General features: G+C 44.7%; 1 protein-coding gene across 1 annotated transcript in view; it reads left to right on the top strand.

Moving 5' to 3' along the window:
* LOC103364249 (low-density lipoprotein receptor-related protein 8) overlaps window positions 1-16,812 on the top strand; it is a 105,383-nt gene that overhangs the window by 68,484 nt on the left and 20,087 nt on the right. Inside the window, exons 6-9 of the mRNA XM_008291344.1 lie at window positions 4,002-4,124; window positions 5,960-6,082; window positions 10,281-10,400; window positions 10,865-10,990. Of these exons, the coding sequence (XP_008289566.1) occupies window positions 4,002-4,124; window positions 5,960-6,082; window positions 10,281-10,400; window positions 10,865-10,990 (492 nt within the window). The remainder of the gene's footprint in view (window positions 1-4,001; window positions 4,125-5,959; window positions 6,083-10,280; window positions 10,401-10,864; window positions 10,991-16,812) is intronic.

The raw sequence follows: 16,812 nt of genomic DNA on the forward strand, positions 1-16,812 counted from the left end.
AACTCAAGCCTTGATGCTTTCCTCAAAGCCACTAGACTCCTAACTACTAACGTTACCTTGCAGATCACGAGAGTTTTTATCCAAACTAATATGAACCACCAAATTATCACTAAAGTAACTGATCGAGGCAACAGCAGCTCCTGTGTGGAGTGAGCTAACGTTACTGTTTTTCCAAATGGAGTCTGGCTGCTTTGAAGGGACCAATAATTAGCCTCGTTTCCCTGTCAGCAAGGTAAAGCAGTGAAACCAAACTAAACATAGTGTTGATCTAAGCTGCTATTGAATTTTTTAGGTAGGCGTTTTTAAGTGTGTTTTTGCTGCTGACCCCCGTCCACAGTAGTCCAGCGTTTAGCTCCCATGCCGGTGCTCCTGTCTGTGCCTCCAAACTGGGGGCGTTCTGGCCGCCTTCTGCTGACAATGGATAAGGACCTGATGCACTCTCGTTTCAAACAATCTGAGCGAACCCTTTTAAGAAGGTCAGTTTGCATGCATATAATATAGTTTCCTGTCATTTCGGTGCTCACTGTTGTCCTCGCAGTGCAACGCGTGAAGGAACTATTCAAAGCTGCAAAACATTATTATCATCAAATCGCAGAAGGGGGTGAAAAAGTTTGAGAAAGGCCTTACAAAAAACAAACAATACAACAAACATTTCTTTCTTTCTTTGTGATGTTTACTCGGCTACAGTTTGATAGAATTTTTTCAGTACACATTTTGTGCTAATACAGATTTATTGCATACTAAAACCAAGTCCATCACACAGTAAAAAAGTCTTTTTAAGTGTTATGTAGCATAGAACTAGAACACAGCACGCCTCCACTTTAACCCTTTGAACCTTTGGGGTTTCAGTGCTGTTTGACCTCGTCACAAACAACACATTTCAGAAAAAACCCCCAAAGAGAAACACCAGTTTCACCCATCCTGGAGTGTACTTCTGCAGCTGTGCTCATGATTTTTGCAGGAACATTCAACTCCAAGCAGTTTCTGGGCATTTCTTGCTCCTGTCACATTTTTTTTTTTTCCTGACTGTGACTTTAATATTCACTGCAATTTAAAGTCTCTATGGAAACAGCACAGCCATGGCTAGAAGTAGACAGGATTCAGGAATGTCTTCTGTGTAGCATAGCAAAGTTATCATTAATCAGAAAAATGCACAAATGAAAGCTGATTTTCTTGGTTTATTTATAAAGTAAGGTGTTACCAGCACAGACTCCACACTCTGTGTTTTACTGTTTACATTTTGGTTCTCATACATGAGTCCTATCTGAGGCTGCAAGGTGGCTCGGTGGTTAGCACCGCTGCCTCATAGCTAGAAGGTCGCCGGTTTGTGTCCCGGTGAGGACACCCGGGATCTTTCTGTGTGGAGTCTCTATGCTCTCCCTGTGCAGCGTGGGTTCTCTCCGGGTTCTCCGGCTTCCTCCCACAGTCCAGAAACATGCTGAGGTTAATTGGTGATTGTAAATTGTCTGTAGGTGTGAATGTGAGTGTGCTTGGTTGTCTGTCTCTAAGCGTAGCCCTGTGAATTTGGCGTGGTGAGTGAGACTGGTCCACAACAATAACAAGACAGGAACAAATATAGAAATTCTAAATAAAATATGTAAAAGAAAAGCATAAAAGTACTACATAAATAAAAAGTACTGTGAAAAGAGACCTAAACCAAGTAATACATTAGGAACCAGTTGAAATGACAATATTGCACATGAAGTTGAGGAATTGCACATGTAATGGTGATGCACAGAGGTAGTGCAACAGGAGCCTTTAATGGTTTACTGATCCCAGCCCCCTCCTGCCAGTTGGACATGGTGCACTGTCAGCTCGGTTTTGATCCATGCATGTCAGATTTATAAGTTCAGTTACACTCCCCTGTCACACCTGAGTATGTCAAATACTGTTGGAAAGTTGAAAATCTGATGATTCTCTGATTCCTTTCTGTAATAAATGGTATAAATTTGGCACATTTTCTAAAGATGCCTTCCACACCCGTCAGTGGGGCTTTCAGAGGGTTAAAGGCACAGAGTCCATGATACTAAATTCAAATCTCTCTATTCACTGTTCTGTGTGTGCGGTGAAGCCAAACGTGGTGTTGGAGTAGCAGTAGGTTGGATTGACCTACTCAACACTTTGCCAGCGTGTCCGATGCACGTTCAGGCTCGTGCAAGGACAGCAGGAAAGAAAGAGGGAGGGGAGATAAGGACAGAGTGGCTGGCAGAGCATCTAAACATGCTAACTGGCTTCCTCCAGAATCACTGATTTAAGGCAGCTCAAAGAACCACAGTTACATTTACAAGCTTCTGTCCTTGCAGCTGCCTGTTGCAAGGAAAAAAAACTTGTATCTTATCCCTGCACAGGGACGACATAATAACCTTCAAGGCCCATTTTTAAAATACAAATACAGACAGGGAAGGCATGATCTGTTTAAAGTTACAGTTATCACAGCCATGTAACACACTACATATGCAGTAACCTCTTATCGAAACAGGCAGGTATGAATTTAAACCAAACTTACAGCTGCATCTTTGACTGCAGATAATCACTTGTTGAGTTATAAATCTGATGTGTGCAGATGTCAGGTTGCTCAGTTTCACGCTTTTCTTAACTCTCAGAGGTCACGTTGTGTTTGCATCGGGGCTGAATTTATTTTCTTTGACTCTGCACCACCATGAATATTTTGATCATATAGTTTTCTCGCTACACCTGTTGTGCAGCTCCAGACTCATCAACATATTCATAAGTAATTGCACTCAAGGTCGGCTTTATTTCTGCATTATCGTAGCGTGGGCAGTGCATTAAGGTATCTGTTTGCTTTGAGGATGCAGTATAGAAAAAATAAGCTCAACAAATATTTCTTTCCGAGGCGTTACTTTGTCATTTAGCACATTTCTTCTCTTCTGGGAGTATTGGCTTGGGGTTTTTTTTCTCCCCCAAATGTGTTTCCGTTGATAAACACCGTGTGGAGATGGGGCCTTGTGATAAAACAGGTTTTCCCATTAGCTGGTCATGGATGGGGGAGCCCCGAAGCTCCTGTCTCACTAAAACAGAGTGTGAAGCCCAGATAGTCCCACTATTCATTATCAAGATGTGCGGTGCACACATCAAACACACCTCTCGCCGTGTGTGGTGTCATATAAGCAGCACTTACAAGAGATTGATGTTTTGTTAGTCAGCTGGATCCCTGCATTAAGGTAGAGGGCTGCAAGCAGTTAGGGGGCACAACCTCATCTTTGTCCACGAGTTACGGCGCTTCTTATTTCTGCTTTAGCTTCACTACTTTTGTTAAATGTCTACACGGGGATCGCTTCGCCATAAAAATTGAATTTTCTGCCGAGCATTCAGCTGAAGACGAATGCTGTTGCTGTTGTTCTTTAATAGGTTTCAGACTGCGCCGCTTGCCGTCTCTTCTTATGGATATACAACCTGTGTTTGTATGCAGCTTATTGGCCAATCAGATCTCCAGATTGATCTGCAAGATACACAGAAACACCATATAGAGAACATATGTACGTGAATGCATGCATGTGTGCGTCCAGTCTCCATTACATTCCCTCCGTCGCGCTCGTCTTGTGATAACACTAAATCATACCCCCCTCAGTCATATATATTGCTTTTTAGTGTGGTTTAGAGGGGAGTTATATGAGCATACTGGGCGCTGTTGATGAAAAGCTTGCCTGTGCCCGGGATATTAATGAAATTTGGTGTGGCGTCGCGCAGCCTCCATCTTTGTGTTGCTATATTGAAAGTCATTCATCACACGCCCTCAGGTTGACTGTCTCTGTCCTCGGCAGCACCTAACGCAGACCGGGAGTTAATAGAAGTGCAGCATCGCTTATTGCTCAGATTTCATGCATGTTACCACAAACTATTTTTCAAAAAGAAGTTATTGGAGAGTGAAAAACGGTCGGGTTAAAATGCAACAAGAGATCCTGCGTTTTGACCCCAGGATGTTGTGTTTCGATTAAAAGGGGATCTAAAAGTCAAATTTCTTGTCTGTGTTGCTCTTACAGCTCTGTTGACCTGCCGTCCCGATGAGTTCCAGTGCGGCGACGGTTCCTGCATCCACGGCACCAAGCAGTGCAACAAGGTCCACGACTGCCCTGACCACAGCGACGAATCCGGCTGCGTCAACGGTGCGTGTCCGACTGCCAGAATCAGTTTCCCTCTCTTGTTCTTCTGCCTTCCTGCATAATCACTGTCTTTTGCACTTGTCTGCCCACGTTAAAGCCGGTTCGCGGCAGCCGGTGAGGACCTTTGAGCTGCAGAACCTGTGATGTTTGTATGATATTGTGCACTTCAGTCCTCCCAGCTGTATTTATTGCACAAATAATTTAAGACAAAAGCAGCATTGTTCATATTGTAGGACCCTAAATGTTTGCTTCTGCTACTATAGATGCTTTTTGGCTTGAGAGTTGCGTTCCCCGAGCAGTTTCTGGGCCTTGCTTTCACATTTGTACTCGCTGTGGGCTCATTTTTTACTGCAATATGAAGACCAGCACAACCGTGGCTCCAAGGAGAGAGAGTTCAAAACTGTCTTCTGTGCAGTATGGCACAGTTATAGCTCCATATAGCATAAAAAAGAAAAAAAAAAAGATATTTATTCATTAAAAATTGAAAAAAAGTGGAATTAACGTGCAACATTTGTGCCCACAGACTTCTACAAACTTTGGGGTGTTTTCTTTCTGCCAAAACCTCCGTCATACCTGGTTTTGGATCCGTTCAGAGGCTATTTCAATGTATCATTTTATGCATTTTTTTGCTGACTTTAATTCGATTCCTTCACTTGGACTGAATTCTAAAGTATTTGTAATGTCACAGAAGTTTTCAGGTGAGCTCAGAGAAACTTTCCTCCTACAGAAGATGGATGAAAGAACAGCCTTGTAATATAAAACGCTGCCCATACATCATCCTGACTGGAATGCAGAGAGCAACACGGTGAAATATAAGGGAAACATACGTCTGCGTGGGGAGGGGACTTACAGATTTCATTTCTGTGTTACTTGGCAACGCCTCCGTTATCAGAAAATGCGTGTCGTTGTAATACAAACAATCCTCGAGCAAGAAGAGCAACCGGTGTAGCAGCGTTTACAGCGCAGAGGAAAGTGACACGAGCTCTTTAAATAAGAAGTCAGTCGAAAAATGTAATCGCGCTGCAATCTGACTTCCCATCGTGCACAGCCGGAGTGTTTTCTACAGAGCAGCGTGGCGCGGTGAGAGGAGCTGGCTACCTCGCTGAGGAGGTGAAAGTGTGCAGCCCGTCGCCTGCAGCTCTTTGTCTAACAGCTCCCTGCTCCATTACCCCCTTCAATATTTAAAGCTCAGCCTTTGTCCAAAAAAATGCAGAAAATAGCTGTTGTCTTGTTTTGACGAATGATTGGACAAAGGATTCGGTGTTCATACAGCTCTGATGCGGAGTAAACAGAAGCTGATATCAATTACATGCAATAATGCTGGATTACAGGCTTTGAATCGCTCAAAACAGTGGAAATGACCAACCAGAGGTGCATCCAGGAACTAAAAACAGTTGAAAATCCTAAACACTGCTCTTTAAAGAAACTTCTGTGGGATTTTTCTCCACATAAATTGTTGTGAAAAGAATTGTTATGTATGAAATGTGATGTTGTGTGGCTCCAGTAAGCCAGTTTCATTACTTCTTCCTCATCTGGCTGTGATGCATAATTTACCAGCAGAGTGAAAAATTCTTTTCCAGGAAATTGAGCCCTGGCACTGTGAAACTGGACCGAAATTAAAGTTCAGATTTTATTACATCAGGCTTTTAATGTGGGCTGATATGAATATCTGAGCGCTTGTTTCATGCGAGCCTTGAGTCGTTTTGACAAACCGCTGGAGGTATTCAATTTGAATTCACGCACTTGTTGATGCGTGAGGTTTGCAGCGGCTTACGCAAATAGATGAAATTGATCGTGTCGGTGCTGATCCGTCTTCTGCTTCTTTTCTTTCGTCGCAGCTACCAAATGCGAAGGACCCCTGAAGTTCCTGTGCAAGAACGGAGAGTGTATCGACAGCTCCAAGGTGTGCGACTCCGTCAAAGACTGCAAAGACCGATCAGACGAGCCCAAGAAAGAGTGCGGTAAGATGACTCACTGTGTCTTCTGTCACCTGTAAGGAAAAAAGCTCTTTCACCCTCACTGGGTAAAAAAAAAAAGCATGTTTATTGCACTTTGCTCTGCTTATAGGTAAAAGCTTTCTCTTCATTTGTGTGAAAAGCTCAGCTGTGTGTCATCTGCGAGAGAGCCCGTACGTACGTATGTATTGCAAATGGATTCGAGCGTTTAAAGCAGCGACGTAATCGTGTTTGCCGTAACAAAACGCGACTACCTCCCTCCCATTACCTTGCATTTCAAAGGATTGCGGAGGCACGGTTAAATTAGCAGCACAAGAGCCTGCATGTACTAATTATCATCAAACGTTAGAGGAAAAAAAAAATCTTCTGCTCTCTGGTAATCTCACTGTTCTCTATCTCTCTGTCTCGCTCGTCTCCACTTGTAGTAATGAAATGGGTGTGTGAGTTGAAAAACACACAAAAAAAGTCTCTTTATTAGGTTGAAGTTGGAGAGAAAGCGGGAGGCAGGCTCTCAAGGAATCACTTTTCCTCTGAGAACTTGAAATTGAGAGAGGGAAGTGACAGCTGGCAGAGCAGACTGACCTCTGCCAGGGACAGAAGTGATACCAGGTAGTCCAGAGAGTGATTCTCCTCGCTGCCTCCCTCCATCCTTCCCTCCCTCCCTCCGTCTCTCCTTCAACTCAGGTCTTGTTCTCAGCTCATTAATAGCGTGTCCACACATACCTCGCTCATCGCTCTGCTCCCTCAACCGTTCACTCGCAAGATGTCCCCCCCCCCAAAAAAAACACACACTCATAGATGCATCAACGCCACACCGAAACACACTTATTGCGTTTGCCGCATCAGCCTTACATCAGGGAGACAACACATTTCCTCTCCGCGCCTGAGCAAATGTTTTTCCCGTCTCATTAGAAATAATGACTTATTACCACGGCGCTGACCCGTTACTCACCTCGACGTTGGTTTCCTAGCGTTGCGCCATCGCTCTCATTCAGACGAACGACTGAAAAATACGTTACCATGGTGAGGGAGACGGAGGTGGAGGAGAGGAGCGGCGACGTCGTGTTTGTTTGCCGGTGGGAAAAGAGGAAGTGACCTCTAAATCACGACTGTCCTTGGAAAGCGGCGTGGAGAGGAAAAAAAAAAAAGCTGTTCACACGGAGGGGCCTCTCCTGGGGCGTCTTTGTTACTCGCCCCCCCCTTCTCAAAGAAACGGCAGCGAGCGAGACCTCAAATACAACTGCATCTCGGGTCTTTTTCCTTCTGTCTGCAAGTTCATTCTGAAGTGACAGAAAGAGAGTAATTGGAGCGACTGTGAGCGGCAGATTGCTGTCACCCATCCAGCTGAATTAGACATGGGAATTTAATGCTGGCTGTTTGCGGTGCCCAAAGTCTGCTGGCACCCGCACAAAGCAGAGATGAAAAACCTCCCCACAAAATTTACTTCCAGTCTTCGGAGACTTTAACTTCATCTCTTTCTATTTTTGTTGCAATAAAGAATATTGACCTGTAGCTGTGCAAAAGATCTTCCTGAGTGCTGCAGCGATATGGCAAAGCCTTGCAGTCGACGTGCTGCTAACTGTCGGTTTGTCGACTGCACTTCCCAGGACTTTCTTTGAGCAGTTTTATTGTAAATCAGGGAGAGTCACTGCTTTGGCTCATTGTTTTGATTTTCTGGGAAGTGAATTCTGCGTTTTGGTTCACTGTAACTGCTTTTTTAACTTCATTTTTAGCCGTTTTAGCAGCTGACAAACACTGATGATGTTCGCCCTTCATGATCGAAGAAGGCCAAGACTTCAGCATCCGTATGGTTTAGGGTTTGAAGTCATGACTTGTGCTTGACTTGGATTAAAGTGAGTGAGTTGCCTCGCTCTCTCGTCCCAGCCTGTATGGATCCAGTGGCAAGTAGGGCTGGGCCATATCATACTGTGCACGGTAATACCAATGCAATGGAGAAGTTATGAAATTGAAAAATCGCGATAAAATTTGAGTGAAACACGCAGTGCTGCTGTTTTTGTCCAGTCTCATGCAAATGGAGTAAGAAGCATGACGGCAACCGAGGAGGAGGGCGAATGCCGTGCATCGGCCGAGACAGTAGGGCTGGATCCGGGATATTCGGTCGTTGCGGTGGTGGCAATTTTGAGATCTGAGTATTTCCCTGCCACCTGCCGCTACCCTCCCCCCTGCTGCCGCCACCACCCGATGGTGGAAACAGAACTGTGACCACTATCCTAAACTGGCATTACTAGCCAAGTACTGCCTGTACGTCCCGCCCACTTCCACCCCGTCAATCAGAATATTTGCCTGCCGCTATACCCCCCCCCTCCCCCCCGCAAAATTTTATGTCGCGAAACAACTCTACTTTTGTGGATACTATGCACTGTTATGGTCAGGATCTGTCAGCCCATCTCCATTTGAAATGCCTTTTGATTAAACTAATTGTCAGCAAGCTAGTTACAACTTATGCACTGTTGATTTTGGTACATTATAGCTTTAATGCACATCAAAACAGCTGCTTGATAAATGAAAAAGAAATTCTTTTTAATTTCTTATTTGCACCAATAAAATTGTGCAGTTCTGAAGTATTTTGTCTAGCATCAGTTGTATCCCAAATCTTCTCATTTATATCGTGATAAATATTTTTGGCCATGTTACCCTGCCCTAGTGGCATGATGTGGCCAAGACAATTGGAGATAGGTGAGGATGCAGTGGATGGCCACCAGTGTCCTGTGTCTCATGATGCTCTGGTTATGGTCCATGATGCTTGCTGGGTCTGAAACAGTCTGGTGGTTTCTTCCGCGCAGTCCACCTGGTCCAGTCTTCTGTTTTTTTTGCTAGATGGCCGACGCCCTTTGATGACTCTTGTTTTTGTTTCCACCAGCCCCAGAGGGGGACTGGTGGGAGTTGGTCACCGGTGAGTCGACCCTGAAGCAGGTAGTACTGGATTGCAGGTTACCAGTAGCAGATCTGACTTAAACAGTAATGAAACAGCTGACAGTGAGAGTTCAGGACTCGCTGATGAACATATGTGAAGCATTTAGCAGCTAAAGAGCGTTGACCAGAAGCAGAGCTAAAAGGGCAGTTTGACTGGCCGGAAACACGATTCCAAATAACCCACGCCAAATTTCTAAGTAGGCAGATGTTTGCTTTTAATTGCTGATGATATGAACCTGACTGATTATTGAAAGCGGTGTAATGCTACGTTGGGTAGCTTCAGTACCGACATAATTAGACGGTCTCCTGTTGGGGTTTCTCTTGCAGTTGAATCCATTTTGTCCCTTATCACCTATTCCCAGTCATCCATTGTGCAGCCTTTCTTCATTGTTTGTGTGAAAAGCAAAAGCCTGCATGCTGCTGAATGAAAGATTTTTTTTTTCTACTGATCTTAGCTTTTACTCAGTTATCTCGCCCTCTGTGATTCATTGAGACAACAGACTTTTTTTTTGTAACCAAACATGGACAGAAAAGTGTGTTAAGACCTTTACAAATAATTCATGCATGTTCCTAACAAATGCCATTATTGCAACAGGGAAATGGTACAAAAGCAGCGGCTGCATGATTATGATGAGAGTTTACCTCCCGGCTGCATCGAAAAAGGAGGAAATTGGAAAAACTGAGCCGGCAATTTCAGCCAATGACTTTCTGCTATCTTTTTACTATCAGCTAACGCGTTCTGTAAAAGCAAATTACGCTGCACAATCAAACCCAACTACCTCTTCGCTCTTGATTTCGTGCCAACCTTGTGCCAGATGCTTTGACCTACTTTCAAAAGAGAGCGTGTTGGGGTTTTTTTTTTCTTCCTTCTTCAGCTTCTGTCATTTTTAGGATCACTCTGCCTCGTTTGCATGTCCTCCCTCACTCCTGAGACGGATCCTTACGGAGCGTCAATCCCTCCAAACATATTTCATATCCCCGCAGATGGACCCGATTCCTGGGTTATGAGCTTCACAACGTGTGTCTCTTTGATTCCCTCTTTCCTTTGGAGAACATCTGATAAGGATTCAGAGAAGGCTGGGAATGAGCCGAGAGTAAAAGCCGAGATAAAACGGAGATGATTTTCTCCACCTTTGTGCCACACATGTTTACGCTGCGAAATATCACAAGCCATTAGACTAAAGGGTAAAAGCAGAGCCAGATTCTGACCCGCTGGGTGACCACAACATCCCCGTCTCTTCTGCGATTGACCGCTGTGTTTGTTTCCCAGGGCTCAATGAGTGTATGATCAACAATGGCGGCTGCTCCCACGTCTGCATGGACCGACCGATCGGCTTCGAGTGCCAGTGCCCCACCGGCTACCAGCTGCTGGACAAGAAAACGTGTGGAGGTAAATAAAGACGCTTCTATTTCACTTAGATAGACGTTTGGAGAGGCAGGCCAAGTTAAATCCAGCAGCTCTCCAGCTCTGTCCTCGTGCCACTCCCAGAGGGAAGCTACATGCCTATAGTGTGTCCTTCACACCCTTCCCCATCATTTTAACACCGACACTTCCCCATCACACCCAAGGAAAGAAAAAGCAGGTCAGGAGAAGTCGACGGGGACGCACCCCCCGTCTCCCCATGGACTTCCTGTTTCTCCATCACTTGCTTTCTGAAAAAACACATCTACTCTCTCATTACGGCTGTCATTTCTCCGAAAAGCGCCGCTATATTTGCATTTCAGGAATTTAGTTTCTCAGTCTTATCTGTCACAGCTCACGAGGGGTGAATCTGTCACTCGCCGTCGCCGCCTGACTGTCTCTCTTTGTCTCCTGGTTGATTGATAACCGCTCTTCGCTCTCCTCCCTTGCAGACATTGACGAGTGTGAGAACCCCGACGCCTGTAGCCAGATCTGCATAAACTACAAGGGGGACTTTAAGTGCGAATGCTATGAAGGATACGAGATGGACCCCGTCACTAAGACCTGCAAGGCAGAAGGTGAGTTATGGTGATCGGTGATCGACGGCGTAAATTCAAGGTGGCTGAGAAAAGAAGATTTAAATCAAGGGTTTGTGTTTTGAAGCTAAAAAACAAAGAGAAACATTGATTACTGTAATATTCGGACAGTTGAGCCACACCCACTAAAAAATGTGTACACATACAAGCCGCACTTGTCTATAAGCTGCAGGTGTCCATGTTATAAAATGAGATATTTACACAGAAAGATTTTTTTCAGCTTTTAATTGAATACGTACCGGTAACATACACAAAAATGCTTTTTTCTGAACAGTGCCTATAACACGGCTGGTTAAGAAAATAAAATATACAGCAGCCTACCAGGAAAAGTCATTGATCGCTATCTTCATCTTCTCCTGCGCACTAAAACCACGAAAGTCGTCTTCTTCAGTGTTGCAACAGCCTCAGAATTACTTCGTCACACACTTCCTCAGGCCTCGTCCACACGTAGCAGGGTTTTTGTAAAACCGAATATCCTGCCCCCTCCGTCTAGAAAAAAACTTCTGTACACACCACCTCGTATTTAGAAAAGAATTCATCCACACCTAACCGCATTAGTGCGTTGTCGAGCACATTCATATTCTACGTGAGGATGTAATAACTCCGACGACGACGACCAGGACATACGGAAACTGTCACACGTTCCTCCGGGAGCACGATTTCCGTCTCAAAGTTCTCCCACCAGCCGGCAGTGGGTCCCGGTCTGACCCAAAACCAGTGTCGGTGTCTCTGACGGAGAACATGCCTCGGACGTGGAATGGCGAAGTGGTGGAAAGTAACCATCCTTAACATCGTCCTTCGCCTGTGTTCTTGTACGTGGAGCAGTATCTGGGCCTGGACCAGAGACAATGCCAACACAGTTCTGAGAGCATCCACACTGTTTCCAAATGTAAACACAGGTCGCGTGTATGACGTAAAGAACATGTGTTGTCGCAAGCAGTGACGTTTTGAAACCCAAAACCCCGGTTACTGATGTCCACATGCAGATGCATAAACGTAGGATTTGCAAATCTTCACTATGGTCGGAGGATTTTTAAAGAATCGTTTTTAATGCCGTAAATCTGCGTTTTCGTGTGGATGACAGGAAGCATCGTAGAAAAATATCTTCGTTTTGGAGATACTCTGCTGCGTGTGGACGAGGCCTCAGTCTCTCTTTCGTCGTTGCGCTCAGTGCCACTTTGGTCTCGAGGCAAATTTGTAAAAATCCATAAATTAGTCATTGTTTAAGCCGCAATGTTCAAAGCATGTGAAAAAAGTAGCGGCTTATAGTCTGGAAATTACGGTAATCAAAGTCTGATCAGAGGTTCGAAAGGTGTTGGGTTTTTGTTCATTAAGCTTCATGTTCTTTTTAATTTTACGCTTGTTATAACCCACATGGCTGCCGGTAAACAAGTTTAACATCATCTAAAGCTGCTGTGTTATCAATAACAAGACACCGAATAACTACTGCAGCGATTGCCTTTGCTGTAACGTCTGCTCACAATCGAAAAAAAAGCATCTTTCTGCTGCTCTGTTCTTATCGTTACTCTGCAGATGACATAACGGCTAAAACATGCAAACATCACCGAGGCAACCGCTTCCTCCGAGGCCCCGTCAGACGGTTTAGTGAGTGACAGGCCGGCGTGTTTAGCCAAGCCGAACGCTTATAATTAGGTGCAGCAGCTCTTCGGGGGTACCTGGCGAAGTCACGGCGGAGGCTAATTACATCAGTTTAATTCGGCCTCCCGTTAGGCTCGTTGAGAGCGGCTCGTCTGACTAGTGGAGAGCACGGTGAACTGCTCGGAGGCCGCTTCCTTTTCTTTGACCTCCAACTACGGCCGGAAGCTTATTAGCGAGAGGATTACACACGGAGGCCGTTGTATATGTTTACACTCCATTTCCCCCCAAATTTTCATTATCTAATTGGCAGGAAACAGTGAGTCAAATAAAATGTGTTGATTCGGTCCCCGTGGCTGTCGAATGCTGCGATTTAATTTTCCTCAATTAAACTGAGCTCATATCAAAGCTCAGCATTTGCATGTGTGTGTTTGCGTTCGTGTCGGCCCCCCTCTCCTCCCCTTCGCCTCTAGTCTACACTCGTGTGCTTCCTCGTGCATGGCTGCCCAGCGTGTTTGCTATCAGTTGATCGTGGCCAAGAGAGAATCGTGCGTCTGGCTGTGTGTCAAAAGCAGAATCGCGGTGATTGCTGCAGCGTGTTTTTTTTTTTTCCGAGGCAATGAAAACTGCTGCTGCCGTGACAGGCCATAAAAGCAGCAGGGGAGCATTTTCCCCTTTAGAGGGGTTGGAAATGTTGTCATTGTAATGGCCGCTTTTTGAGAGCACTTAGTCCCGAGCAGCGCTGTCATCATTCAGAGTTCGAGGCTGGAAGCGAAAGGGTAGATAGAGGGAACGCGCAGGAGGACGATACTACAATGAGGCTACGACACCGACTGTCAAAAGGGAAACTGAGGCAAGCGAGCCGTTAATGAGAGAATCTCATATCTGCCTCCAGAGATAACTGGCTGCTGCTGCCGTCCTATTACCATACAGTGTCACACAGTGATAGGCTCAGTTTAGATGTTACAAGACAAAGGTGGGCTGGAGTTGCTACCCAGACGGATAAAAGCCTCCCTGCAGGCACACGGCGTCACTGTACCCTGCTTGACTTTTCCTGTCAGAATTAGGAGGAAATCGACGTAAAGATTTAATATAAATTGCATCTAAGACCCCTGTTGGATGTAGTTCTGATTAACATGCAGCCTCGGCGACCTTATCAAAAGCAGACAACTCTAAAAATAGGCCTGAATGCACCCTAAAGAAAACAAGGACGCGGTGTTAACTACGGTGTCTGCTAATAGCCTGACAGGACTACAGTCTGCAGCTGAGATCGATGACAGAAGTCGACTTTGTAATGTTTTGTCAGGATGCAAATATCCACTCCTGTCCTCTTTAGTAAGCATATTTTTGGTCATGACTCCTGACTGCTTTGCTTCAGACTGAAACAACTCAACGAGCTGCCTTTTCCATGAATTGTGCCACCAGCAGGTTTATGGTTTTGTGAAACGTATCAACAACTATTTGATCGACCACCATAAAGTCACACCATCTCACACATTCTTGTCCAGTGGTTTGGTTTACGACTAAATGAAGGCAGCAAAAGACTCCTTCATGCTTTTATTTTGTAGCAGACTTTACTATTAAAATGCTCTATTTTCTGGCCTCCCGAAGGAACCTTTAAACAAACTTCAGACGATCCAAAATACACATGAGAACTAACCGTAGAGAGGGCATTGGTCCAGTTTCAAGGCTCTTCATTAGCTCCCTGTTTGTTTTAGAGTTCTTTTGGTTTTGCTTTTAGTTTTTAAATCTGTAATTGCTCCAGCTTCTTCTAGCTATTTATCTAATATGTTGGTTCAGTGGTTAGCACTGTCGCCTCGCAGCAAGAAGGTCACCGGTGAGGACACCTGGGATCTTTCTGCGTGGAGTCTCCATGTTCTCCGGGTTCTCTGGCTTCCTCCCACAGTCCAGAAACATGCTGAGGTTAATTGGTGATTGTAAATTGTCCATAGGTGTGAATGTGAGTGTGCTTGGTTGGATTAAGGTGTAGAGATAATGGATGGATATTGGTTCTAGGACTCTGGTCTGCAGGTCGGAGCATCTTTTTCACTAGATGGCATCAAGAGAAACCTCAAAACTTCTCTTTTTCGGCTTGTTTCATGTACTTTTTATGCATTTTTATGTAGTTTACTCATATCAGGCTTATGTGTTCACGCTGCCATTAACTTTTTTTAAATTTTAAAGTTATTATCTTACATTTATTGAAGTAAATAATGAATGTCATGTCAATTAGCATGCCAAGGTGATAAACTAAGACGATGAAGTTGTTAAATATTGTCCCTGTTTAGCTTCAGCGTTGTCGTGGTGTTAGCATGTCGAAGCCCGGAGCTGCTAACGTGGCTGCAGACATCTTGTCGTGGCTTGTAGGGGTCACGCTTTCCCTGCTGATAAAATCAGATGAGAGTGGGGATGGAAAATCTAATCATTAGTAATCACATTGGCTGCATTCTGCCAGATGAGTCCTGCATTTCCTCAGCTGCCCGTGTGTGCACAGTGCTGGTATGTTTGGTCATAACCGGGGTTACTAACTTCTTCTTTTAATGTGATGCTTATTTTATTAATAGCAATCTAATTTAATTGTAATGTGGGTGAAGTGACCTCAGCAGAACAGATGTTATTGGGTCACTGAGGGGAAGAGGTTCATCTATAAAAAATAAAAATCAGCTCTTCTGTGGAGCTGACGCCACCTTTTGTTTGGTTTGTTTAATGTTTCCTAAATGTTGATGACAAGTTATGGTTTAATAAGATGTGGTTTCATTGTTCCTAGGCAACCTGCTGCTTTAACGATTAGAGGCTATATGTAGCTATGAGAAGCTTTCATATGCACAATAATACACCACATCCTGCTGTGAGTTTGTGAAAATCTCAGTAATTAAACACTCAACTTGATGGAAAAATATTTTTTCCCGTCAAGTGTAAACAGATCAGACCTTTGCTGAGAGTGAAATAAAAAATATCCCGGCTGCTGCTGCGGTGGCATTCAGGACTCGAGGACGTCGGCTGCGTTACAGATGATCAGACGGCAGCTGATGAAGTGTGTGTGTGTGTGTGTGTGTGTGTGTGTGTGTGTGTGTGTGTGTGTGTGTGTGTGTGTGACGCTTCACCTGTCTGAGGTGAACAACTGTACACGCAGCCATTAGATTCTGATCGACCGTCTCCGCTCTCTGGGATAATTTATTGGCTAATTATAATTAATTAATGAGGTTACTGCTGTTGTGCCACACGCGCAAACGAGCACAACGCCGTCGATTAACATTTTGTCAAAACCCGGATTCCATTTATTAATAATGAGCCTCATCAATCTGGCCTGTTGCAGAGTCTGACGTCGCTGCAGTGAAGCTGCATATTTATTTCAGATTGGAACAGAAATGAAACGACGATGAGAGATCAGAATCAGGAAAAACTTTACTTGTCCCAGAGGGGCGATTAGGTGGGCAATGAGCAAAAGAAAGAAAAACAACACACAAAAAGGTGGGTGACAGCAGCAGATTATGTGCAGCAATAAGTTAAAAAATAAAATAAAATTATGTTAATAGTAATACTTATAGGGGCTGGAAGGTGTCTCAGTGGTTAGCACTGTTGCCTCGCAGCTTGAAGGTCGCCGGTTCACGTCCCGGTGAGGACACCCGGGATCTTTCTGCGTGGAGTCTCCATGTTCTCCCTGTGCAGTGTGGGTTCTCTCCGGGTTCTCCAGCTTCCTCCTACAGTCCAGAAACATGCTGAGGTTAATTGGTGATTGTAAATTGTCCGTAGGTGTGAATGTGAGTGTGCTTGGTTGTCTGTCTCTAAGTGTAACCCTGTGATAGACTGGTTACCTGTCCAGGTGAACCTGCTTCGACCCAAGTGAGGATTAAGCGGTGTATAGATGATGGATGGATGGATGGACAACAAATATATTGAAAAGTAGTAAAATATGAAGAGACAAAACGAACGAGTGACTTTTGTGCCTCAGTCATCTGAAGGCGTCGTGATATTTACAAACCAACGCTGGTGCTGAAATATGAACGTTTCCATAAAACCTGTTTAATGTATATTATTTCATAAAGAAGAGGCTCTGGGACTTCCTGTATTCCTATTTGGCAGGATATTTGTTTGGGCAGCACGAGAACAGGAGCCTAAATTGGGTGTCCTGACATTATTCCGTTGCATCGCTGCAGAGGGAACTGAGTGAGCGATCGTTGTTGCCCTCTAAGACTGAACAGGGAGTC

The sequence above is a fragment of the Stegastes partitus genome, unplaced genomic scaffold, assembly GCF_000690725.1.
Source record: "Stegastes partitus isolate 25-593 unplaced genomic scaffold, Stegastes_partitus-1.0.2 Scaffold0, whole genome shotgun sequence".
Classification (NCBI taxonomy): Eukaryota; Metazoa; Chordata; class Actinopteri; family Pomacentridae; genus Stegastes; species Stegastes partitus.